The sequence below is a fragment of the Dunckerocampus dactyliophorus genome, chromosome 14, assembly GCF_027744805.1.
Source record: "Dunckerocampus dactyliophorus isolate RoL2022-P2 chromosome 14, RoL_Ddac_1.1, whole genome shotgun sequence".
In the NCBI taxonomy this organism is placed as follows: domain Eukaryota; kingdom Metazoa; phylum Chordata; class Actinopteri; order Syngnathiformes; family Syngnathidae; genus Dunckerocampus; species Dunckerocampus dactyliophorus.
In genome coordinates this window covers 2,840,398-2,863,582 of record NC_072832.1, presented here as the reverse complement: position 1 = coordinate 2,863,582, position 23,185 = coordinate 2,840,398, and the positions used below count along the sequence as shown (strand labels likewise).

Sequence of the window (23,185 nt, the reverse complement as noted above, 5' to 3'; positions counted from 1 at the left end):
CCACGCACAAAAGGTCCACAGTACAAGAATGGATTTATTAATAAGTCATCTTTCAGTCTACTCTGCCTCCTCAAGGCGAGCGGCGCTTCGGTGCCGTCACAGGACATAAACGCTTAATTGTCTGCAGGGCTGTGATCAATATGAAAATACGCCACCTGAAAGTGTGGCGGGGCTGGCGGGGCTGACGGTGCAGCACCGAAGGGCGAGCCCGCCGCTGACTTTGACAGGCGCTGGGAGACAGCAGCGTGCCTCTGACAGTACAAGTTATCGACCCGCCCTGACACGAAAAAATAAAAGAGCTGACAGATTTTTTTATTTTAGCGACGTACAGTCTATGCACGTACAGAATTATTAACTCAAAGCTTCAAAGTAACGTTTTAGCACGTTGAAGGGACAGGCACCCTTTTACTTTTTCATGCTTGAAAATGTATCTATATCTATAGATCTATATATCTATATCTCAGCGCTAACCTCGTTGATTAGTTGGTTGTTGAGGTCACACACGAGCAAAATCCATATTGGTTTTCAACAGCGTCCACGTCAAGATGTTTGAGTCTTAGGTTACGTAACTCCAATGGTCCTTTTGAACCCAGTTTTAAAATTGGAGGGATTATAATGGCATACTTATACTGGAGTACTGGAGGTCAAAGGTAAAAACCTCACCTCACCTCACCTCATCTCACCTCACCTCTCTATCTGTTGTTATTTTTAACCCATCTTTATAGTTATTGGGATTATACTACCTACATAACCAAGATCCCTATTGGTTTTCTAACATGTCCAATCCAAGATGGGGTATTAAATTCATTCAATACCAGAGACGCAGTTATACGTTTTTATAAACCTGGTCGCCCGATCCCAACAACGTATTTATATGTTTTTGACGTTTTTTTTGTGCGAAAGGCAGAAAGAGGTGATGACGCAACTCTCCACTAATGGGTTTCACTTCAGAGCAATTTTAAGAGATTCAAGATTCAAGAGATTCAAGAGAGTTTTATTGTCATCTCTTGAATGGGTTTCACTTCAGAGCAATTTTAAGCCATAAAAACGGCCACAAGGTGGCAGAAATGCATTTCATAAGAGCTCGGCCGGGATCAGGTGAGTGGAAAGATCACACATGACAGGAAGGAGAGAGCGTGGAGGAGTGTAGCGTGCAGAAGGTTACACATTGTAGGGAAATGTTAATGCATGCACATGCACACATACGCGCGCACGCACATGCGCGTGCACACAGTTACAAATGTAAATACTTCATGGTGTTATATTTGTAAATAAATGGTTAATTTGATGTAAAACAACCCCCTTTTTGTGGTGTTTATTTTGGTATAGGTGTTTAGATATTTGAGCTGTCACAAAAGCAAAAAATATTTGTGTCAAAGTGAAAGTTGTGTATCTTTTCACAAAAAGGTTTTCTCCCTTTTCTAGTCGGGAACTGATATTTTCCTGAAACGCACCTATGTTCTACTGCTGATTACTAAAGAATTATCCTTATTGGTTTTGAAATTGGTCCAATCCAAGAGAAGGTACTTGACATCAACACGTTATTGTTCTTTGTCACCTCTCAATCTGTCCTCTCAATTTTCAGCACAGTTTTAAACTTGTAGGGATTATTACCACACAGCAAATCAGGATCACTATTGGTTTTGAGTTACTTCCACTCCAAGATACTGTGGGTACCTTGGTGGATTATTCTTCCTTCTCACCTTTCAACCTTTTAAGTGTTAGAGCAAATTGCAAAATGCACTTTGGACACCCCTGGTCTAATCCCAAATGGTTTAACAGTCTGCCTTCCCTGTCCAGGTGTCCAACCTGTACCTGTATGACAGCGTTCTGATGCTGGCCAACGCCTTCTACAGGAAGCTGGAAGACAGGAAGTGGCACAGCATGGCCAGCCTCAACTGCATGAGGAAGTCCACCAAGCCATGGAATGGGGGTTGGTCCATGTTGGATACCATCCAGAAGGTATCTGTCTGTTTTTTTCTATGTGTTGCTTACATACTGTGGGGTTTCCAGCAGTCTTCTTTGATAGACGACTCACGTAATCCAAGTTGTTGCTTTAGACTGCAGGGAAACAAAATGCACATTCAAGCTTCTTATGAGGAGTACTTTCAAGTGCTGCAGACTAAAGGTTTTTTTTTGTGTGTGCTGTTGATCGACTGGGACCCCTGGCAGGAACTTGTAGGATATTCCCAGCAGTCTTCATTTCATCTTGCTGAATCTTGATAATGGAGTTTGTCAAGGCTGCAGACAGTCATGCTGGTTTCATCTTTGGACTGACAAGAGATGACCAGCCAGGCATGCGCCTTTGATTCACACTCTTCTAAATGTGTCATTCTCAACAAACTACAAAAAGTGAACAAAAAGCTACTTTTCACTGTATAAAACACTCAGATATGCTTTATACATAATGATAACATGACTTACACTGATTAATATCATGTCATTTCATTAAGCTGTGATGCAAATCAGCTTTGTGGCTGCAGGCGCTTTTCTTCCAACAGAATGAAAAAGAAAACACACACCAGCAGCAGAATAAAGCACAAGCACAGTTACCGGGTCCACTTTTTGTTGTGACATTTCCCATTCCCCCCCCCCCCCCTCGCTCGCTGCAGGGACGCATCAGTGGCCTGACGGGAATGATGGACTTCCGGGCGGAGGGCTCCAATTCTCACGTGCAATTTGAGATTCTGGGAACCAGCTACAGCGAGACCTTCGGGAAGGATGTGAAACGGGTCAGTCGTGAGTAATTACCGCGTGTTTTATCTGCCTTCGTCTTTCATGGGCCACCTCACGGGATGCTTCCCACAAAACATCCTGATATGTTCCACCGCGGGTGCCCTTTCACCATGAATAGTGTGATACAAGCTGTGCCAGTGTTGTCAAATTGTGTACACAAAGAATTGGGTAACTGAAAGATGGAGTTTATAGGTATCAAAAAGCTGCTAAACTACACTGGAACCTGGGTTAGCGTCGTTAATTCGGTCCAGAAAGTCCGACGAAACCCGGAACGAACAATGCAAATCCAATTCATTCATCAAAATATGGCATTGATATTTTTTGCAGTCTTGCAGTCTTGTGTCGGAGGAGTGGTCTGAAGAGGAAGTACTTGAGATGCTTCAATTAACTCCTTTATTCAATTCATGAGACCTGAGCTGAACAGTTGTGTTTTGACGCCATCTCGTATTCAGTCATCAAAGTAGTCAATTGGCAAGATATGTTGTTTTCAGCTTGGGTTTAGATGTGCATGTACACTAGCTGGGAGATTGCACATTACTGTTTTGTATTTGTTTTCAATCGAACAATGTGTCAGAGATAGCTGCATTGTCCGCCACGGGGTGCCTCTTACATCACAGAGCATTGTTTGCATATAAAATAAATGTGTTAGATTAAACCACAGTATGTCACCACTGTGTTGGCCTTCTGTCAGCTGATGTTACTTATTTTCTTATACTGTATTTTCTGCATGTGACCTCTTTCGCTGCGCAAATGAAACCATGGATCATTTTCTCGAGACCTGGCCGCAAACCCCCACCATTAAAACAAACACCTTTGCCTCTGCTCTAGGGGTAAATTGTTCATGTGGGTGTCACCTATAGATGCAGTACATACAGTAATGTTGTATGGCTCATTAGGCATCAGACACGAGCGCATTAAAGGTGCATGTCATACACAATCACAATGGATGGTTTTCGAGGCGACGTGAAAGCGCCATGAATCAGACACCAGACAACCTTGTGGGTGAAGTATACTACTGACGTGCAGGGGAGACATCAGGGAAAAAAACAAAATGAGTAATAATAATGTCAAATAATAAATAAAACATCAAATAACAAATAAAATCAAATAAATAATATTTGTCCATTGAACTGTGTTGTAAATGTATTTTCTATATGATACCATCATTTTTAACATTTAAAGTAAAAATGGCAAACCTGAAATGAGGCCGCACGAGCCGAGCCTACTCTCTGACTGCGCAACATGAACTGGGTTTGGATGGCGTGTACCCGTTTATTCTCAGCATGTTGCCAACGTACTGTACAATGGAACCCTGGTTAGCATCATTAATTTATTCCAGAAGGTTCGACTCTAACTGAAACAGATGTTAACCAAATCAAATTTTCCCATAAGAAATCATGTAAATCCAATGAATCCGTTCCAGAAAGCCAAAAATGTTAACACAAAACACGTTTTTATAGTTTTACATGCATAAAACAACTGTAAATGCATATAAATGACGAATGAAAGGGATAAATGAACGTTTAAGGTGACTTTTACATTGATTGAAGATGTGATTCTTGACGTGACTGAAAACAGGAAGGTGGTGGTGGTTGATCTCGCTGCCACATTGTTTCTTTGGGAACAGTCACATCTTCAATGAAGGTAAAAGTAACCTTAAATGTTCATTTATTCCTTTCATTCCTCATTTATCTTATATGCTTTTGCAGTTGTTTTATGTTTATAAAAGTATCAGCCTCTGATGACATCATAGATAGGCGACATAACATAGCCCCTTCCAGTTCCGGTTGCCGTTTTGTTTACATCAATTTGAAAAAAAGTCTTAGGCTTCAGTCTTATCACTAAGTAAGAAATAAATAAATAGTGTATATGTAAAGATAGGTAAACAGCGTTATTTGCCACATGTGTGCAATGAAAATGCTGTCAGCTTGGAAAAGTTAACAATCCCATACTCAAAAGGACATAACAATAGAAAGCGTGCAACATTTCAGCCTGAGCATCGTGGGGGCGGGGGGTTTTATGTCTCACAAGCAGCGAGCATTTTATTTCTTATTCTCAAGGGACGATACTAAAATGAAAGTTGCTTGTGCTTTAGAGTAGTCAGTGTACAACTTGTGTAGCAGTATAGATTTGCTCTCCACAGAAAACGACTCATCTCACAGCCATTATTGTCGAAATAAGAGAGGACAGTCAATCTTTACTGCTGTCCACTATGCAATCTATACCGCTTCACAGTCAAATCATCATCAGTGTCAATTCAAATGGGGCGTTGTTATGTCGCTCTTTCTGATATCACTCCTGTATAGGAACTAATTAAATAAAGTTTCCAGGAAGTTTGCGTCGCGACTTCTGTAATGTGTTTTTGTCAGCACCGCTGAGAGAGATTGAGCGCATCGTCATTGTCATCATCATCTGCTGCTGTCTAGTCTCTGGCTGTAATTTGTTTGTGGCCACCAACGTCCCGAATCGGTCAGTGGGGTCTTCCCGTCGAATAAAGAGGTATTGACTTCTGTTGGGGTGGTGGTGGGGGTGGCGCGCTGACCGGAAGCTGTAATGAAGATTTAATCACCACTCGGCGTAGGAGTGAAATCACGACTCAGATTCATCATAACGCCGCCATTAAGGAGTCGTGAGTGTGTGTGTGCGTGAGGGAGGCGGGGGGGGGGGGGGGGTCACATGGTTGGCCATACACACACACACACACACACACACACACACACACACACACACACACACACACACAAAGCTGGTTGGTTTTGTTTATTTTGAACGTGCTTGGCGTTGAAGTACATCGCATGTTTAACAGTGTTGTTTTTGACAGCCATTTTATTTTTAGTCTTTGTCTTTTGGACGAAAATGCCTCTTGTTTTAGTCACATTTTAGTCAGTTCTAGTCAGTTTTAAATATGCATATGTTTTGACTAATAATAGGCCATATTCAACCATTCTTTAATATATATTTGAAAAACTGTGATAGAGTAAAACTGCGAAATTGGAAGCGGGAAGTGACGAGGGACGATGGTATCTTCAATAACTCTTATTGTTAGTATGATATCTTGTTCCGTAGTTCCATAGTTCAATCCATAGTTCATTCTATAGTTCAACTTTTTTCTTTTCAATGTGACCCCTAATTTTCCGTTATGTACAGAATGTTCCTAAAAACATTGAGCTGCTTGCCACAAATGACCCCCAGGCCGCACTTTGGACACCCCTGGTCTACTGAATAAATAAATGCAGAATGTATTATAGATAAAACACATACATAATACATAAATCCATAATGCTGTAGATGAGAGATTTCACTTTATTAGATGAAACGATGCCATTCTGCTTCTTCCGCTTGTGTGGTTTCTTAAACTGGCTGATATTAGTACATTGTTCGAGTTCTTTTCTCAGTCCATCCCATAATTTTACTCGGCACCCTGACACGTACACGCTTGTATGTCCAATTAGAGGCAGAAAGAGACAGCAATGGGATGCCACATGTCATTACCTGCCGTGTCTGCATGCGACACCATTCTCTATTAGGATGCTCCTATAAGCATTCAGGAGGTTCTGCCCTGCCCGTGCTGCGTCAATCTAGTGCCCGTCATCGAGATGAGACACACCATTACAGCCCATCCTCCTCATCCTCACCTCTAACTCACTCCACGCCATCATTTTCCTCCCCTCTCCATCATCGTTTATCTGCCTCCAGCCCATTTTCCCTCCTGGCCTGATGGCTCTTAGATGAGGCGTCTCTGCTTAGAAGACTCTAATGAAGACTGAAATACTATTTCCTGGTTGGCCACTGTGAGTTTTCGCCACCAAGAAGCACCCATGCTTCTTCCGCCGCCGCTGCCGCTGCTGCAGAGTGATCGATGCCGTTCCCGTTGTTGTTTTGCTTCCACGCTTTGCGATTATTGATGTGTCAGCTCCTTCCTAAGCAGATATTGCAATTGACTTCCAGTTCACGCCAGGCTCTTCACGGAGCAGAGTCCGCTCGTTGAGATGTAATCGTTCCTCTTAGCCGAGCGTCTTTCATGCATCAGTCAGAATTGATCCCCTCTGTGTAACTATGGCAGCCGTCTGCCCTCAGTGTGGCATTATGGAGAAACACGGCTTTGTAATGGCGCTGCATTAAGCTCTCACACTTTAGTTTAGTGGTCATTTGGAGAGGAAAGATGACAAATGTGTTTGTTATTCAACCTCTAAACCAATGGTAGAGGGCTTTAGTCTATCTTTTGTATCTATATTGGCTATTGGAGGGGTGTCTAAAGTACGGCCCGGGAGCCATTTGCAGTCCGCAGCTATGTTTTTATTGGCCCGCGGCACATTCTAAGTATATAATTTAGCAGCAAAAATGGAAAAATAAGCAGCCATTTTACAAGAAAAAAGTCCAACTTTTAAGAAAAAAAAACATAATCTAACAAGAAAAGGTAGGAATTTTATGAGAATAACGTATACAAATATTAATATGTAATATTAAAATATTAAATATAAAAATCATTAAAAATAACATTTAAAGTTAGAATATTAAAAACAAATATATGTTTTTTTAAAAACAATATGAGTTTTTAATATAATATTTTATATTATATCATATTTTTAATATAATATGAGAAACAAAACTAATAAAGTTTGAGATTTTGGACAATTGGCTTGCTGAAACCTTCAAATGTTTGGAGAATAAAGTACAAAATATTATGGGAATAAAGTCAGAATTATGAGGAGAACATTTGCAGGAAGAAAGTTGAAATAGTTGAAAAGTTAAAAAAAAACAACAAAAAAAACAGCAAAAATGGGGGAAAAAACGGTTGTAATTTTACCAGAATAAAGTCAAAATATTATGAGAAAAAGTACCCACATTTATGACAATAAACTATAATATTAATATTATGATGACAAATAATCATAATAATTTTAGTAGCATAGAGTTGAAGTGTTAAAGAAAAATATATGTTATTTTGTAAAAGTCGTAATATTATGAGAAGCAAACAAAACAAAACAAAGCAGTAATTTTTGGAAAATTAGGTTAGGGTAAAGGTTAGAATATTACGGCGATAAAATCAAAATATGCAGAAAAGAACATTTACAAAGATTATTTAAGGCGAAAGTTGAAATACAAAAAACAGCAAAAATGGGGAAAAAAGAGCAAGGACCAATGTTGATACTAATAATAGGCTTTTTCACCTATATCTATATTATCTTGTTTCTTGAAATAAAGATATCTTGTAAGCATATCTACAAGTGTTGCTTTACAAAATATCAAAGTGGCGCTTGCATCCTTTCGTTTATCAGTATGTCCTATACATTCCTGCAGGGAGGCATCATGAAGAATTAAAAAAACGCCTGTGTTATTAATGCATTTTGATTGTTTAAAACATTTTTTGAAGTAAATGACCTCCTCTTGACTTAGTGTGCCGTCTCGGCTTAGTGTGTCTGGTATCGCCCATCACTAGTTTGTACAGCAGTGTCGAGTTACTCTCCACTTAAAATAAGTCAACACACAGACATTATCGTCCAAGTTAACAAACCACCAAAGAAATCAAGTGGAAAACGAATGTACCGATGCATGTGAACAGAGTCACTTTCTACAGTGATTCATTTATTCGTCCTTAATCTTTCTCCGTATCGACACCAAAATGCAACGGCTTCCTCCTTGGCCCATGTTTTACAGTAGAGCTTCGTGGAAATCAGTTTGTGTAACGCGTCCCAACATCGATTCTTCCCTGAAAACAAGTTGGGCGTCGTCTCCGCAGAGTCGCCAAGACAATTTGTCATCACTGACCTCAATCTGGCACACGCGGTCGCCAGGTTGTTTCACCAGCTTTGAAGAGAAAAAAAAACAGCAGCGTCTGCCTAATCAGTACCATAATTCACTTATGGCTGCCAGTTACCGGTCCAAGCGCTGCTAACTGGAGCCCAAATGAGGCCCAGTGGTCGCCCCCACCTCCCCACGCCCCATCTCTGCTCCTCCACCTGATCAAGCCAAATTGGACAGCCACTTGCTGGTCATACAGACGACTGCCATTTTTTCCTTCTCTGCTGTATAACACAGCTCGTTTGCGCTTGCGTTTGGCCATAACTTTTGTTCCCTGGAGAAGAGGACATACTTTTTTTTCCCTCTGTGGCCACAAACGCAAGCGACGGATCTCATTTGCTTTGCTAGTTTATGAAGTCAGCAGCCAGATACAGTATTATGTTTACCTCTGCCAAGGAGGGGATGTTTTCAGCTGTTTGTTTATTTTTCAGGATTACACAAGAGCGACACTTCTAAGTTCTACAAAGCCCGGTACAGTTTGGTGCAGTAGCCCGTGGAAGCTTACTAAAATAAACCATGCATGGTTGCCATAACTTTGGCGTAAACATGATAGTACCCAATAAAAATGGGTCATTGCCCTGAGCCCAAGTTTGGAAATGACTCATTACACAGTACATTTTGTAACCATCCCTCTTCTGTGCCGCTTATCCTCACTGGGGATGCTGGAGCCTATCCCAGTTGACTTTGGGTGAGAGGCGGGAACACCCTGGACTGGTCGCCAGCCAATCACAGGGCACATATAGACAAGCAATCATTCACACCCGCATTCATACCTATGGACAATTTAGAGTCGCCAATTAACCCAACACGCATGTTTTTGGAATGTGGGAGAAACTCCACACACGCACGGGGAGAACATGCAAGCTCCACACAGAGATGTCCAACCAAGTTTTGAACCCAGATCTTCCAGCTCTCCGGACTGTGTTTTTGTAATTAATTCCTCATTGAATAATGCATGAAGCCTCGTAAGACACGGTGTGCATATAAACGACGAAGGTCTCTGTGTTAACTCCAACACAACCTTTATTATCTGTAATATTAAAAAAAGGCCAAGGCTGCACTGACACTTAATGAAAAAGATACTTGGTGTGGTCCGCTTAGCGTTCACACTGGTGTTTTTGTCATGGGGAGCAAATACTGTGTAGTAAAGAGCATGCTGTAGTGTGGCTGGAGTACATCCGGGTCGCCAGCATGCTTTGCGACACCTTTTTGTAAAGAGTCGTTAGAATGACATGTATAGCGCTACATTAAGTTGTTGTTTGTCATCCTCCATAGTACACTCCTCATCAAAATTTTAAGACCAGTTGAAAAATTGCAAGAGTAATTTATATTTCTGCTGTTTATCAGCTGATCAGAAGTTTAAGACCACAGCCTTGAAAAGCCAAAAATGTGGGTCGATTGTCATTTTCTGTCAGGTATTCACACTGCCATGATCTCTCAATGGCAAAGGCAAAAAAGCGTTCTCTCTTTGAACATGGATGGATTGTTGAGCTGCATAAGCAAGGCCTCTCGCAGGGCCCCTTTGCTGAGTTTGGACGCAGTAAGACAGTCATTTGAAACTCCTTCAAAGATCCTGAAACTTATGGAACAAAAAAGGAAAAAAATATCACCGGCCCTGAGCCGGACAATCACATTGGCTGTTCGTCAAGACACGGGATGATCTTTGGCCCAAATGAAGGTTGTTACTGGTGCCGAGTGTAGTCCAATAACCAATCAGATGGCATCTGCGAGAGAAGGCTTTTAACAAAAAACATCTTCAAAGGCCTTGTCTCCTTCAACGCCACAAAATTTCCTGTTTGGAATTTGCACAAGAGCAAATGGGACATTGTATGGGGCATTGAAAGGTGGAAGAAAGTTTTATTCTCTGATGAGAAAAATGTAACCTTGATGGTCCTGATGACTTCCAACATTACTGACATGACAAGGAGATCCCACTTGAGATGTTGCCATCATGATCTGAGGTGCTTTTTCCTTCAATGGAAAAATGGAGCCTCAGCTTGTGCAGGGGCGTCAAAAGGCAGCTGGCTATGTGGAGATGTTGCACTGAGTATCCCCCATGACTGAAGGCTGACTGTTTTTTTCAACGCTGCGCTTCACAATGCCCGCCTGACAAAGGACTTCTTCCAGAGGAATAAGACCATCCTGGTGTTCCCCTGACATTTGGAAATGCATAGCAAGCGAAGTTTGTAAAAATGGACATCAGTTCCAGACAGTGAATGGCCTCCGTGAAGCCATCTTCACCACCTGGAGCAACATTCTTACTAGCCTCCTGGAAACACTGGCATCAAGCATGCCCAAAACCATTTTTGAGGTGATTTACAAGAATGGCACAGCTACTCATTACTGAGTCTTTCTTAGAACAGTTTATTTCTATTTTAGGTGGATTTCAGGGTTTTTTTTAGCTATGGTCTTCCACTTTTTAATGAGCTGATGAACAGCCTATTTTACTTGAATGCTTGCTTGCAATAAATTGCTTACTCAAAACATTCTTTGTTTTACTTAGAACCTCCTTAAGAGTGCAAAACGGAAATTCTTGCAATTTTTCAACTGGTCTTAAAATTTTGATCAGGAGTATATTAGGAGTTGACCTGCTGGGTGTAAAGTTCACTCTGCAACGTTTATCTCTTATTTATCGCTTATTTGTTTGGCACCATGACTGTGGTTAGTGTGCTGAGCATTGACCCCACCTGTTGTGGGGAGCAGAGCAGAGAGACAACACATTTTCCCCATATATGTTGAATATACAGTATATATCACATTAATGTCATTTCTGTATGGTTGTTGCTGTCATTGCAACACTGGTTCGTGTCTTTGATCCACCGTAATTTGACATTTTAATGCAAAGTCTTTATTTTAACACACCCACGGACTCCCAAGTTTCATTGATGTGATTGCCGATGAAGCACAGTTTTTATCCTCACACATTCTACTCAAGTTGTCTAAAATTGAGATAAAATGCAAGATTTCAAAGCCTACAAGTTTCCTTTTTTGCATTTTCAGCAGTACATAATGATAAGAGCGTTCACTCCCTCTAATGCAAGTCTTTTCTTTGCCTGCTGTCGTCGTGCATTGAGATATAAACGCTGCTGGGAGATGTCATGGTGACAGACACACAGCTCGCGTGTCAGCCTATCAGTGCAGATAAGACGTCCTTTGACTTTAAATCATCATGACATTTTTTTTTTGTCTCGGGTGTCTGGCTATGAGTGAGGGCACAGCTGCACTGAAAACGTTAAATCTTGCCTAGAAAATGTTTGTATATATATATATACTGTATATATGTTACTCAAAAAAGTCAGCTTTTCACTTTTTTTATTTTATAATAGAATACAATTAAACTATAATGAAACAAACTGGCAATATGGAAAAAGTGTAGTGATTACAGGAAAATTAACGCTAAATTAAGTCATTCAATTAAGTTTTTTTTTTTTTTTTCAGAGTTTTGTATTAATCTTAGATGAGCGAAAATTGAAGAAAAAGTGTATTTTCCCACGCCTTAGTAGGAACATAATTTAACAAATAGCATTGTTGTTCTGTGGACCACAAATTATAGTCGAGACTGAATGAACAGCTGCTGGTTGCAGCCAAGTAGCGCACCCCCATTTTGCCTGTCATTGCTTTGATTAATCCACTTTAGTTTACCAATCCAGTTTAGTTTAAGTTACCATGACAATACAGCAGCTTTAAAAGAGAGCTGCCTTCGCTGAACACGCAAGTCCGGCTTTCCACTCAACCCAGCACGCTAACCCACAAAAACTGGCGTCGCAGAATACCCCCGTTGCAGACCAAACCACTAACTGTTTGTTTGGTTCATATTGATTTGGTCCATCTGGGGCAGGGGTCGGCAACCTTCACCATCAAAAGAGCCATTTTCCAGTCTCTTTTGCAGATTTTTTTTGGTGCAGTTTTCGTGCTTTTTTTTTTTTTTTAACAGTCTATGAACGCTGTTACAGGCCAAGCCTGGCCCTTTAAGAAAAACTGAATTGTGTGAAGTTGAGCGTTGTAGTTCTGTGCTTTAGCAGTATCTCTCAATTGTCAGCACCGCCCATTGCCTTATGCGTCCTGATTGGCTGTAGACCATTGTCAATCAATCTGCTTCGTGCCGTCTCCTGTTGTGTAGCTGCTTGCTAACCACCAATACTGTAAGCAATAGAAGAAACAGAAGAAGTTAACAATGTGAGGAAAATACGACAACAGGAGCAATACTGTATGTTTTAACAAGGATACAAAAATGCTACAGCCGAACGGCACCAGCAAGAGGAGACATGGTCAGAGGAGTGAAATACGCATGAGTTACTTAATAATTTCTTGTGTTCGACCTAGTAGGTTGATCATTCAAATTCAAACGAAAATTGAACTTTGAGTGTTTAAACAAGAGAGAAATGTGACAGAATGTTAATGCCTGTCTGAGAAAAGTGTATAAAGTGCATGGATGAGCGGTTTTACAGCCTTAAAACAAACACAATCATTGTAAAAAATATGGTTGGCTACTTCGCGGATTTCACTTATTGGGGGCTATTTTGGGAACCTATCCCCCACGATAAACACGTTAACACTGTATTCCATTTATAAATAAAGAATCCTACTTTGTGGAAATTCACTTATCACGGTCGGATGTGGAATCAATTAACTGCGATAAACGAGGGATTACTGTAAGTTTATTCTTGCAAGTCAAGTTACGCACTTGCATTTGTCTGATGGGCAAGTTTATTAATCCTATGCGGAAAATGAAGGTGCATGCGATGCCTATACAAGCACGGGCGTAAGATTCTATCGCAGCACACAATTGGCTCAGCTAGGCGATGATATTTGCAACTAGCACCAACTATTCGTCCATTATGATGCAGTTTAAGTGGCTGATTGGGAGGAGGCATCGGACATATCTACATCCTGTAATTGAGGCACTTCCGATGGCTTTTCTATTTGAATTCCTGCCTTTGTCAGGGTGAATTGATTTCCACAGACTCGCTCATGACTGTACAGATTGTGCGCGGTCGCCGATAGCCGAATAACTGTCCCGTCATAATTATGAGGTTTTAAAAAGACAAATGTCACATAATTTCAATATGTCAATACAGTATGGGCCCCGTTTTGCGCTGCAGCATACGTTGCTGAGCTTTTTTTTTTTTTCACAAGATCGATCCAAAGCTCCAAAGAAAATGTGGATGTTCCTTTTATGAAATTATCCCGTGGGGGTATATTTTATACAATAAGCCTCCATATGCAGAGACTTGAAAAAAGGAGTCAATTTTCTATATTAAAAAAGTTTGCTGGGAAGTTTGTGAGGGAAATGCTTTAAATATGAATCATTCTTTACTTTTTAAGTATGTGTCACTGCCCACAGTATTGGTGGTTGCTGTTCTTTTTCCTCTTGATTGGCTTTTCCCGTAGTCTGCATCAATGAAAGAGATTTAAAAACAGTGCACCATCGACACTAACTAGCAAACAAATGACACATTGCAACGCTCTTTTTTTCCCCCCTTACACTCTGAGACGTGTCAATAATTCATGACGGCGAGGTTCAAAGTGAAGTTAACTCTTACGCAACTGAAGCTTCAAAATATCTCACCTGCTGCATGCTGCATTCAGAGTATTTGTTTGAATTCAAGATGAAGACTTTGTGACCAAATAGCGGAGACGATGAGTGGAGAATGGCTGACAATAAAAATAAAAACAAAATACAATAGAATAAAAATAATGTCTTACATTAATGAGACAGAGAATGTATAGTTTTATTTAAATGATATTTTTGATCTACAGAGTTTAATAAACATGATAACATTTGGGGGGCGGCGGGGGATAATACAAAATATTTAATTGAATTTCAGATATTTTTTGATTGACAAAGGTATTTCTTTTGAACAAATGATGAAGGGATGACATGTAAAGGGAATCCACCATTATTTTTCAATTGTTACATAAATGATTTCAATGATTAAAATCTTAAATTGTTGTTAATTCCAATTAGTGGAATTTAATGTCACAGTTCTATAAACATAATACTATTCTTATTATTGTTATTATTTCCTAAATATTTTATTTAATTTACAATATTTTTTGGTTGAAAAAAGTGTCAGTTTTGAACTTTGAAAAAGTGAAGGAAATCCATTATTATTTTTACAAAAGACTGAAAATATATTGATAATATTTCAATTCATGCTATATTATTCTATTTCAAATTACATACATTATTTACTTAAATATTATATTTACAGATACAGACCTTTTAAAAGTGTGTTCTGAAAAAAATTACATCTTTAATTATTGTTAGTTACCATTAGTGGAATTGAATGAACAATCTATTTTCTTTTGGATTCATTATATATTGAGAGATAAAGGGAATTCACTTCTCCTTTTATACATTTTCTAAATGAAAAGCATATATTTTAGGGAAAGGTGAAGTCCCGTGTTTGAGTCACTGAGGTGTTCTGCGGCCACAGAGGCCTGTTGTTTGTCCTCGGGCCATCCTTCTTGTCCTGTCTTCTCCGGTCTTAAAGACACATGAAAGTGACGTGTCGCATCCCCCAGCATCCTCGTCCAGCTCGCAGCGCTGATTAACAATTTAAACGACATCAACCTTCATGAGTGGACGCGGCGCTCAGAGAGCTGACATGGTGGAAAGGCGAAGCACTCAGCCTCAAATGTCACATGGGTCTGAAATTGTATTTTCATATCATTCACGTGGTGTTTTATTCCACTAATGACATCTGTTATCAGACGCTCTTTCCTGTAATCCTCACGTCCGTCCTCATCACTGCCACTCTCGTCGGTATGAACGCTAAGTACACAGCAGATTGCAGCAAAGCAGGCAGCGTTGACTGCTGGATGCTGGAATGAGGGTCCTGACAGCATGCTAATGGCTGACACTTGTTGCCTTGGTAACCACATGTCTTTGTAGATTCTGCTGTTGTTTTTTCCCCCAACACAGCCTGAATCACAAATGGTTGCTGTTCGGATGATGACTTTTGTTATACCCTACTTTGACTCATCTGATGCTTTGTAAGACAGTCATTATTTGACATACTCACCATCAAACATCATCGATTAGGGGTTCACATCTGAATTCTTCATATTATCAAGACATTTTGGACAATCGTATGCTGCCAAGGCACTTTTCTCTTCCCAGTGCACAAACCAAGGCGAAAAAAGACATTTGGAATGAAAGAAAGTCTTCTCTATTTAGGGATAACGTGATCTTTCCTTCTTCCTGTTTAGTTGGCGTCATGGGATTCCACCCGGGGTCTGAATGGAAGCTTAAAGGAGAACCGGATCGAGAGCGGAATGCAGGGCGTGACGCTCAACATCGTGACGTTACTGGTGAGTTGGAGTTACTGTACAATTGATGGGAGTTGGTCAAAAACTGAGGTTAGTAACACATTTTTGGATGGGAGCTGTAATGACAGCCGGGGCGTTTATTTACCTAAAAGCAGGAAGCAGGAAGCAGGAAGTGTGGCTGTTATTTCCTAAAACTCATTACAGTAATCCTTCATTTACCGCGGTGAATTGGTTCCAGACCCGACCGTCATAAGTGAATTTCCGAAAAGTAGTTTCCCTGATTTATAAATGTATATAATGTATAATCACGTAGATAATATTTTCGCAGTTAGAGCATGGAAAACCTAACATTACTGACACCTAGTGACCAGTGCAGAATACTGAATGTGTCTTCTAAATGCCTTATACTGTATTTGTATTTTAGTGTATTTAACCATTTTTATGCTTGAAAATTCTTAATTTAGGCACAAAAATCCGTTAAATAATTAACTATAAAGTTGTAATATAAAATTGTAAAATATTGTTTGACTAATAAGAGGTCGTACTCAACCATGAAACCACGGTTTTATTAACTCATTCAATCCCAGCCATTTTTCAAAGGGAATCCCCCTCAGTACCGGCCATTTTGGACGATTTTGTCTGATTTTTCAAGGCACACAGAATATTGTGTGCTATGGCTATATGAACATGGAACCTACCAAAAGAAAGATTTGACTCTCGTCTAACCAAATGTCTAAACAACTCTACCACAACATAAACACAAAAAAGAGTTGCTTTACATCAAAATAAAAGTTTATTTACAAATATAACACCATGAACTATTTACAATTGTCACATTTGGAAATAAAGTGTGTGTGCGCACGTGTGTGCACGTGGCTGTTTATTAACAAGTATATTGCACAACAGCAGCAGCAACAGAACCAATGTTGTAATAGTGGTAAGCCAGCATTAACACAACATGATGAGTTCATTGTGAACAACAGTACGGCAAGTGTAACACGCATGAGTTTTATACAAACACCTGAGTAGCAACATTTTAAAGCGCATGCAGAGGTACAGTAGATATGTTGGACAGCCAAATATGCTATCAAATTATATGTCAACTTCCACAAGTATCCAAATATGTTGTAGAATGTATTACAACTTTTTCTATTTGAATAATGATGTTGGCGTGCCTGAGAAAGTGGAAAGGAAAATGTAGCTCTCTTTGACCACGAGGTTGTTTGTTAACAAGTATATTGCACAACACAGCAGCAACAGAACCGATGTTGTAACAGCTGTAAGGAGCAAATTGCTCACTACGCTGATGAGTTCCCTGTAAAGAACAGTATGACAAGTGTGACGCGCATGAACAGCTGAGGAGCACGGCCGACATTTTAAAGTGCACGCAGAGGTAGGTATACTGCTGGATTCCGAGCACTTGTGATACTTCAAATGCAATGTGGAGTTATGAAAACGACATCAGGAGGCTGCTTACAGCCACGGCTGCTAATGAGAGACCACGTGCCAGGCGACTATAAGAGAGTTAAATGGAGGATTCACATAGAAATAGAAATAGAAATATAAAAGGCACAATGCTGTGCTATAGCTAGTCCATAAGAGCTGCAAAAATGAGTCATTGAAAAAAGACATCTTGATTGTTTTTTTTTGTTTTTCATGAGTTGAGAGAGCTCACAGTGGTGTACAAGAAAGCCAATGTTCTCCTGGTTCCAGGAGGCTTTTATGGCAGGAGAATGGAGAAGACAAACACAGGAAAGTTGTAGGCGACACTACAAAGCTTGGTCATTTCATCGCCTGAGCGGACTTTTAAAGATCTTTTCACGAAATGGCGGCGTTCAAAACCCTTGTCAGTTTGTCCTCCACTAACTTTCTTCCCGCTACCTCCCACTCAGTGCACTTCCTCTTCATGCACGGTTTCCTCACGCTGTATTTATTCGCAAAAGTTCAGCCGAGCATCGTCCACGTAGTCGCTTCATCACGCAGATGGCCCCCCCCGCTCTTCTGCCGTCCTCTTTAGTCCACCTTCAACCCTGGCGCTTCATAAAGACGAACAATAGGCTCTGTCAAATCTGGAAAAAAAAAAAGGAAGGTCCATTTCCACTTTGATGAGGCATCACTGTTGCCATGGCGCCGTAGTGCTACAGGTCAACACTTACCGACTGGACTGTTTTGGACAAGATGAAGACTGCCTTCGAGGCGCTTAATAAAGGTGTCACCCCAAATTTCTTATGGTGACTAAATGTGGCCGCCAGCAAACTAATAAATGATGAAAGCAGCAGTTTATTATCGTTTTAGTTTTTTGTGGACACTGGCAAAAAAAAGTAGTCAGCAGTTAAATAGGCCAAGACAATGAATGTACTGTTCATGCTAAAGAAGAATAAATCCCGATCAGGGTTGTGTTTCCACTGGTGACAGCTTTGTTTGCTATGTAAGGAGCGTGATATCATAGCAGCACAACATCATGTAACTCGCCGACCTGACAGCAGTGCTTTTAGCCGACATTATCTGTAAGTGAGCGACATCACCTGTGTAAATTTCTCCCTCCGTCGTAATCAGTGGTATTTTTTTAACCAGGGTGAGCGAACCACTTAGGACGGAAGCGTGGTACACTTCCCTAGCCCCAGCACGGTTGGATTGATCAATGCAAGCAAGCAGTCCCAACCTGGACATGTTGTATACGCAATGCGCTCATTCCTGTCACCAGTTATTATTCAGAACTGTCACCTTTCTTAATGAAAACAACCAAAAAGACCCAAAGTGATCCACAAAGTCAAAACCCACTGGTCCGCTGGTTCAGACACCATCACACAAGCAAGCAGACCCAGGCTGGACGTTCTGCATACTGAATGACTTCATTCCTCCCACCAGTTGCTGTTCCTAACTGCCACCTTCCTTAATAAAAACAACAACAAAAGACCCAAAATAATCCACCAAGTCAAAGCACGCTGGTACACTCACTCATGGACGAGCACACAAGCAAGCACACCCAAACTGTATGTGTCATATACTCAACACCTTCATTCCTCCCACCGGTTATTATTTGTAATTGCTAACTTCCTTAATAAAAACAACCAAGGAGACCCAAAATAATCCACCAAATCAAAGCCCACTGGTACACTCGCTCATGCACGAGCACTCAAGCAAGCACACCCAAACTGTATGTGTCATATACTCAATGCGTTCATTCTTCCCACCATTTATTATTCATAAATGATGTCTTTCTTAATAAAAACAACCAAAATCACCAAAAACAACCCACAAAGTCAAATCCCACAGGTACGCTAGTTCATGCACGAGCACTCAAGCAAGCACACACAAACTGTATGTGTCATACTGTATACTCAAAGTGTTCATTCCTCCCACTTCTTATTATTGATAACTGCCCCCTTTTTCAATAAAAAACAAACAAACATACTCAAAATAATCCACAAATCAAAGCCCACTTGTACGCTAGCTCATGCACGAGTGCTCAAGCACGCACACAAAAACTTAATGTGTCATATATTCAATGCCTTCGTTCCTCCCACCAGTTATGATTTACGGTATAATTACCGCTTTTCTTAATCAAAACAACCAGAGACTCAAAAAAAACTGCAAAATCAAATCCCTCTGGTACGCTCACTCATGCACAAGCAGAGGTGCACACTGTAGATGCGTCATGTCATTTATGCAGTCACTCCTCCCAGCAGTTATGAATGGCAAACCTGCAAGTTGCACAATTAGAAGGAACCAGAACAGTACAAGCTAACCCATAAAATGCAGTTGCAGTCATGCAGTGTTTTCTTTCTCCATCATCTCCATCTCCATCATCCTCTGAACAGGAAGAGCCTTTCGTGATGGTGGCAGAGAACATTCTGGGCCAGCCCAAGAGATACAAGGGCTTCTCCATTGATGTCCTGGATGCCCTGGCCAAGATCCTGGGCTTCAAGTACGACATCTACCAAGTGGAAGACGGCAAGTACGGCTCAGCGCTCCCCAACGGCTCCTGGAACGGAATGATGGGCGAGCTCATTGGCAAGGTTTGTAACGCTGTCTTGTTTTGATTATCTGAGGCAACCAGTGTCCAGATTTAGATCTGAATGATTTTTGTAGGAGCAATTAGGAGCCACAATTTCTTGTGTTGAAATGGAAGAGCAATTACAGAGCTGGCTGTAATGGAAGAGAAACAGAAAAACATCACACAGTCCAAAAGCTTTTTATCTGCAAATCACTTGGTCGCATTTCTGCAGCAAAAGAGAAAGGATAAAGTTTGCGAATGCGACTATAAGTTGTAATATTCATTCACCTCCTTCCTTAATGGACTCACAGGTTGCTTTTTCATCCCATTAAGCCCTTCACCCAATCTTTTCATTTTTAATTTTGGCTGCATGAAACAGAACACTCGTGATATAATTAAGACCACCGGCTCGCTTTCACCGAGGTGATCACTTTGCAGAGAGAACCTCTTGCTGCTGAATAAAATATCTATTTTCCATGAAGAGGATCCAGACCGTATGCATTAGACATGAATCATATTCATCTCACACACACTGTGTAGCATCAATAACCATGTTGTCCACACAAGTAATGCTGAGGTTATTCAGAGTGCCGGTGCAGAGATATGAGAAGATTACTACAGAAGAGAAAACACGACTTTTAAATAAAGCATCCTTCGACCAACCACAATAATTGCCAATAAATAATTCACATTAATAATGATCTCAAAATATTTAGAAATGAAGAGCGTGGCAAGAATTTGAATAAAATGCATATAAATGCAATTACTATGACTAATATTCCAAATTTGGGTCCCTAATATGTTCAAAGTATGTTTTTTATATTATTTTATGTACCGGTATATTTTTTTTAAATGGATTTTTATTCATTTGATTGTGTTTATTATATTTGATTGTGTTTATTATACAGATTAATCCCACAGTTTTTGCCAAAGTCACTTCAGGAAGCGTGCCACTCGCTCTCAAACGTATTTTGTGGCTTTTCGCTTGCTCTCTGTTCTTTCTTAAAATATGACATTTTTATTTATTCAGATTTATATGTATTGTATGTATGTATGTATTATATAGATTATTATATATATATATATATTATATATTATATTATATTATATTATATTATGTGTATATATATATATATATATATATATATATATATATATATATATAATATCTGTATATGTTATATATTTATATTTAATTTATTCAGATTTCATATTCTTTTGTAATATTTCAAACACAATTATTATTATTATTATTATTATTATTATTATGTGTTATACATTATATATACTGAAATTATTCAGATTTTGTATTTAAGTACAGTATGTGTTTTATTTTTTTTTTATTTTTGTGTATTTAATTTAGTTTTTCAGAGGTGTTACAATGTTTTCAAATATTTGTATTACTTTTAACATTCACGTTCTTGCAGGATTATCTGTTAGTATTGTATTGTAACCCTGTTATTTATTATTTACTATTACTATGAGTAGTAGTAGTAGTATTAGTAGTATGACTGTTCTTTTCTTCTTCTTGTTATTATTATTATTATTATTATTATTATTATTATTATTATTATTATTATTATTAATTATTATTATTATTATTATCCACAGAAGGCGGACATAGCCGTGTCAGCCATCACCATCACACCAGAGCGAGAACGAGTGGTGGACTTCAGCAAACGCTACTTGGACTACTCGGTGGGAATCCTGATGCGCAAGTCAGAAGAGAAGATCAACATCTTCTCTTTGCTGGCGCCATTCGACCTCGCCGTTTGGGCGTGCATCGGCGCCGCCATCCCGGTGGTGGGCGTCATGATCTTTCTGCTCAGGCGCATCCAGGCCGTGCGTTGCCAGAAGAACACGGGTGGCCACCCGCCACCCTCGGTGTCCACTTCGCTACAGAGCGCCATCTGGATTGTCTATGGCGCTTTTGTCCAGCAAGGTATGGCATCGGTATAATCCTTTTGAGTGCTAATACTCTTGCTAGTAAACTTGGATATACTTTACAGTAGAGTAGTCAGTGCACAGCTTGTATGGGGTATTGAAAATGACGTAACACACAGCCATTATTGTCGAATTAGCTGGCAACACGGGCAGCAAGGTAATTGTGTCTTGCCTACAGTAAAGCATGGCTGCATCAGTGCTGCAGACAGTGGGGAGCTGCGGTTCACTGAGGGAAGTTCCAACATGTAAATGTATAATATAGCACGTAGTTGTTCCCTCTACTCTTACTTTCAGAACACACGAAGACAAAGCACGAACAAAAGTCATTTGTGTCAATATAAGCATCCTGGCTGGTCCACCCATGCTGTAGACCAGTAAAGTAGGTGAGATGATAGAGATGCGATTCTTCCGATGTAGGATCAACATTTTACGATATATTCATTAGTGCATAAGAAAATCTCCCTGCAGAGGACGATTCGCGGGATAGTTGGATCTCGGATTCAGGAGGAGCAGTGTGGTTTTTGTCCTGGTCGTGGAACCGTGGACCAGTTCTACACTCTCCTTGAGGGTGCACGGGAGTGTGCCCAGCTAGTGTACATGTGTTTTGTGGACTCGGAGAAGGCATTCAGCCATGTTCCTCAAGGAATTGTGTGGGGAGTACTCGGGGGGTATGGGGTATCGGACCAGTTAATTCAGGCTGTTTGTTCCCCGTATGACCGGTGTCAGAGTCTGGTTCGTATTGCCACCTATAAGTCGGACCCGTTTCCAGTGTGGGTTGGACTCGGCCAGGGCTACCCTTTGTCACCGATTCTGTTCATTACTTTTATGGAAGATTTTTTAAAGAATTTCCAGGTGCAACCAGGGTTTTGAGGGGTTTCGGTTTGGTGGCTGCAGGATTGAGTCTCTGCTTTTTGCAAATGATGTGGACCTGCTGGCTTCATCGAGCCGGGATCTTCAACTCGCACTGGATCGGTTCGCAACCGAGTGTGAAGCGGCCAGGATGAGAATCAGCAACTCCAAGTCCGAGTCCATGGTTCTCTCCCAGAAAAGGATGGAGTGCCATCTATGGGTCGAGGATTAGCTCCCGCCCCAACTGGAGGAGTTTAAGTACCTCGGGGTCTTCTTCACGAGTGAGGGAAGAATGGAACACGAGTTCGACAGGCAAATTGGTGTGACTCTGCATCGGTCCGTTGTGGTGAAGAGGGAACTGAGCCGAAAAGAAAAGCTCTCAATTTGTCTTTGTTCCTACCCTCACCTATGGTCATGAACTTTAGGTAGCAACAGAAAGGACAAGATTGCGGGTACAAGCGGCCGAAATGAGTTTTCTACTTAGGGTGGCTGAGCTCTCCCTTAGAGGTAAGGTGAGAAGCACTGTCGTCCGGGAGAAACCCAGAGTAGAACCCCTGCTCCTTTGCATTGAGAAGCCAGATG

General features: G+C 40.5%; 1 protein-coding gene across 7 annotated transcripts in view; it reads left to right on the top strand.

Moving 5' to 3' along the window:
- Nucleotides 1–23,185, top strand: part of grid1a (glutamate receptor, ionotropic, delta 1a) — a 342,967-nt gene that overhangs the window by 246,950 nt on the left and 72,832 nt on the right. For all 7 annotated transcript variants that reach the window (XR_008573689.1, XR_008573690.1, XR_008573691.1 and 4 more), the window contains exons 7-11: nucleotides 1,801–1,962; nucleotides 2,613–2,732; nucleotides 15,754–15,855; nucleotides 19,635–19,832; nucleotides 21,422–21,752. Coding sequence is in view for 2 of the 7 variants with exons in the window: in XM_054799052.1 (XP_054655027.1) it covers nucleotides 1,801–1,962; nucleotides 2,613–2,732; nucleotides 15,754–15,855; nucleotides 19,635–19,832; nucleotides 21,422–21,752 (913 nt within the window). In the remaining 5 variants the exon portion in view is untranslated. The remainder of the gene's footprint in view (nucleotides 1–1,800; nucleotides 1,963–2,612; nucleotides 2,733–15,753; nucleotides 15,856–19,634; nucleotides 19,833–21,421; nucleotides 21,753–23,185) is intronic.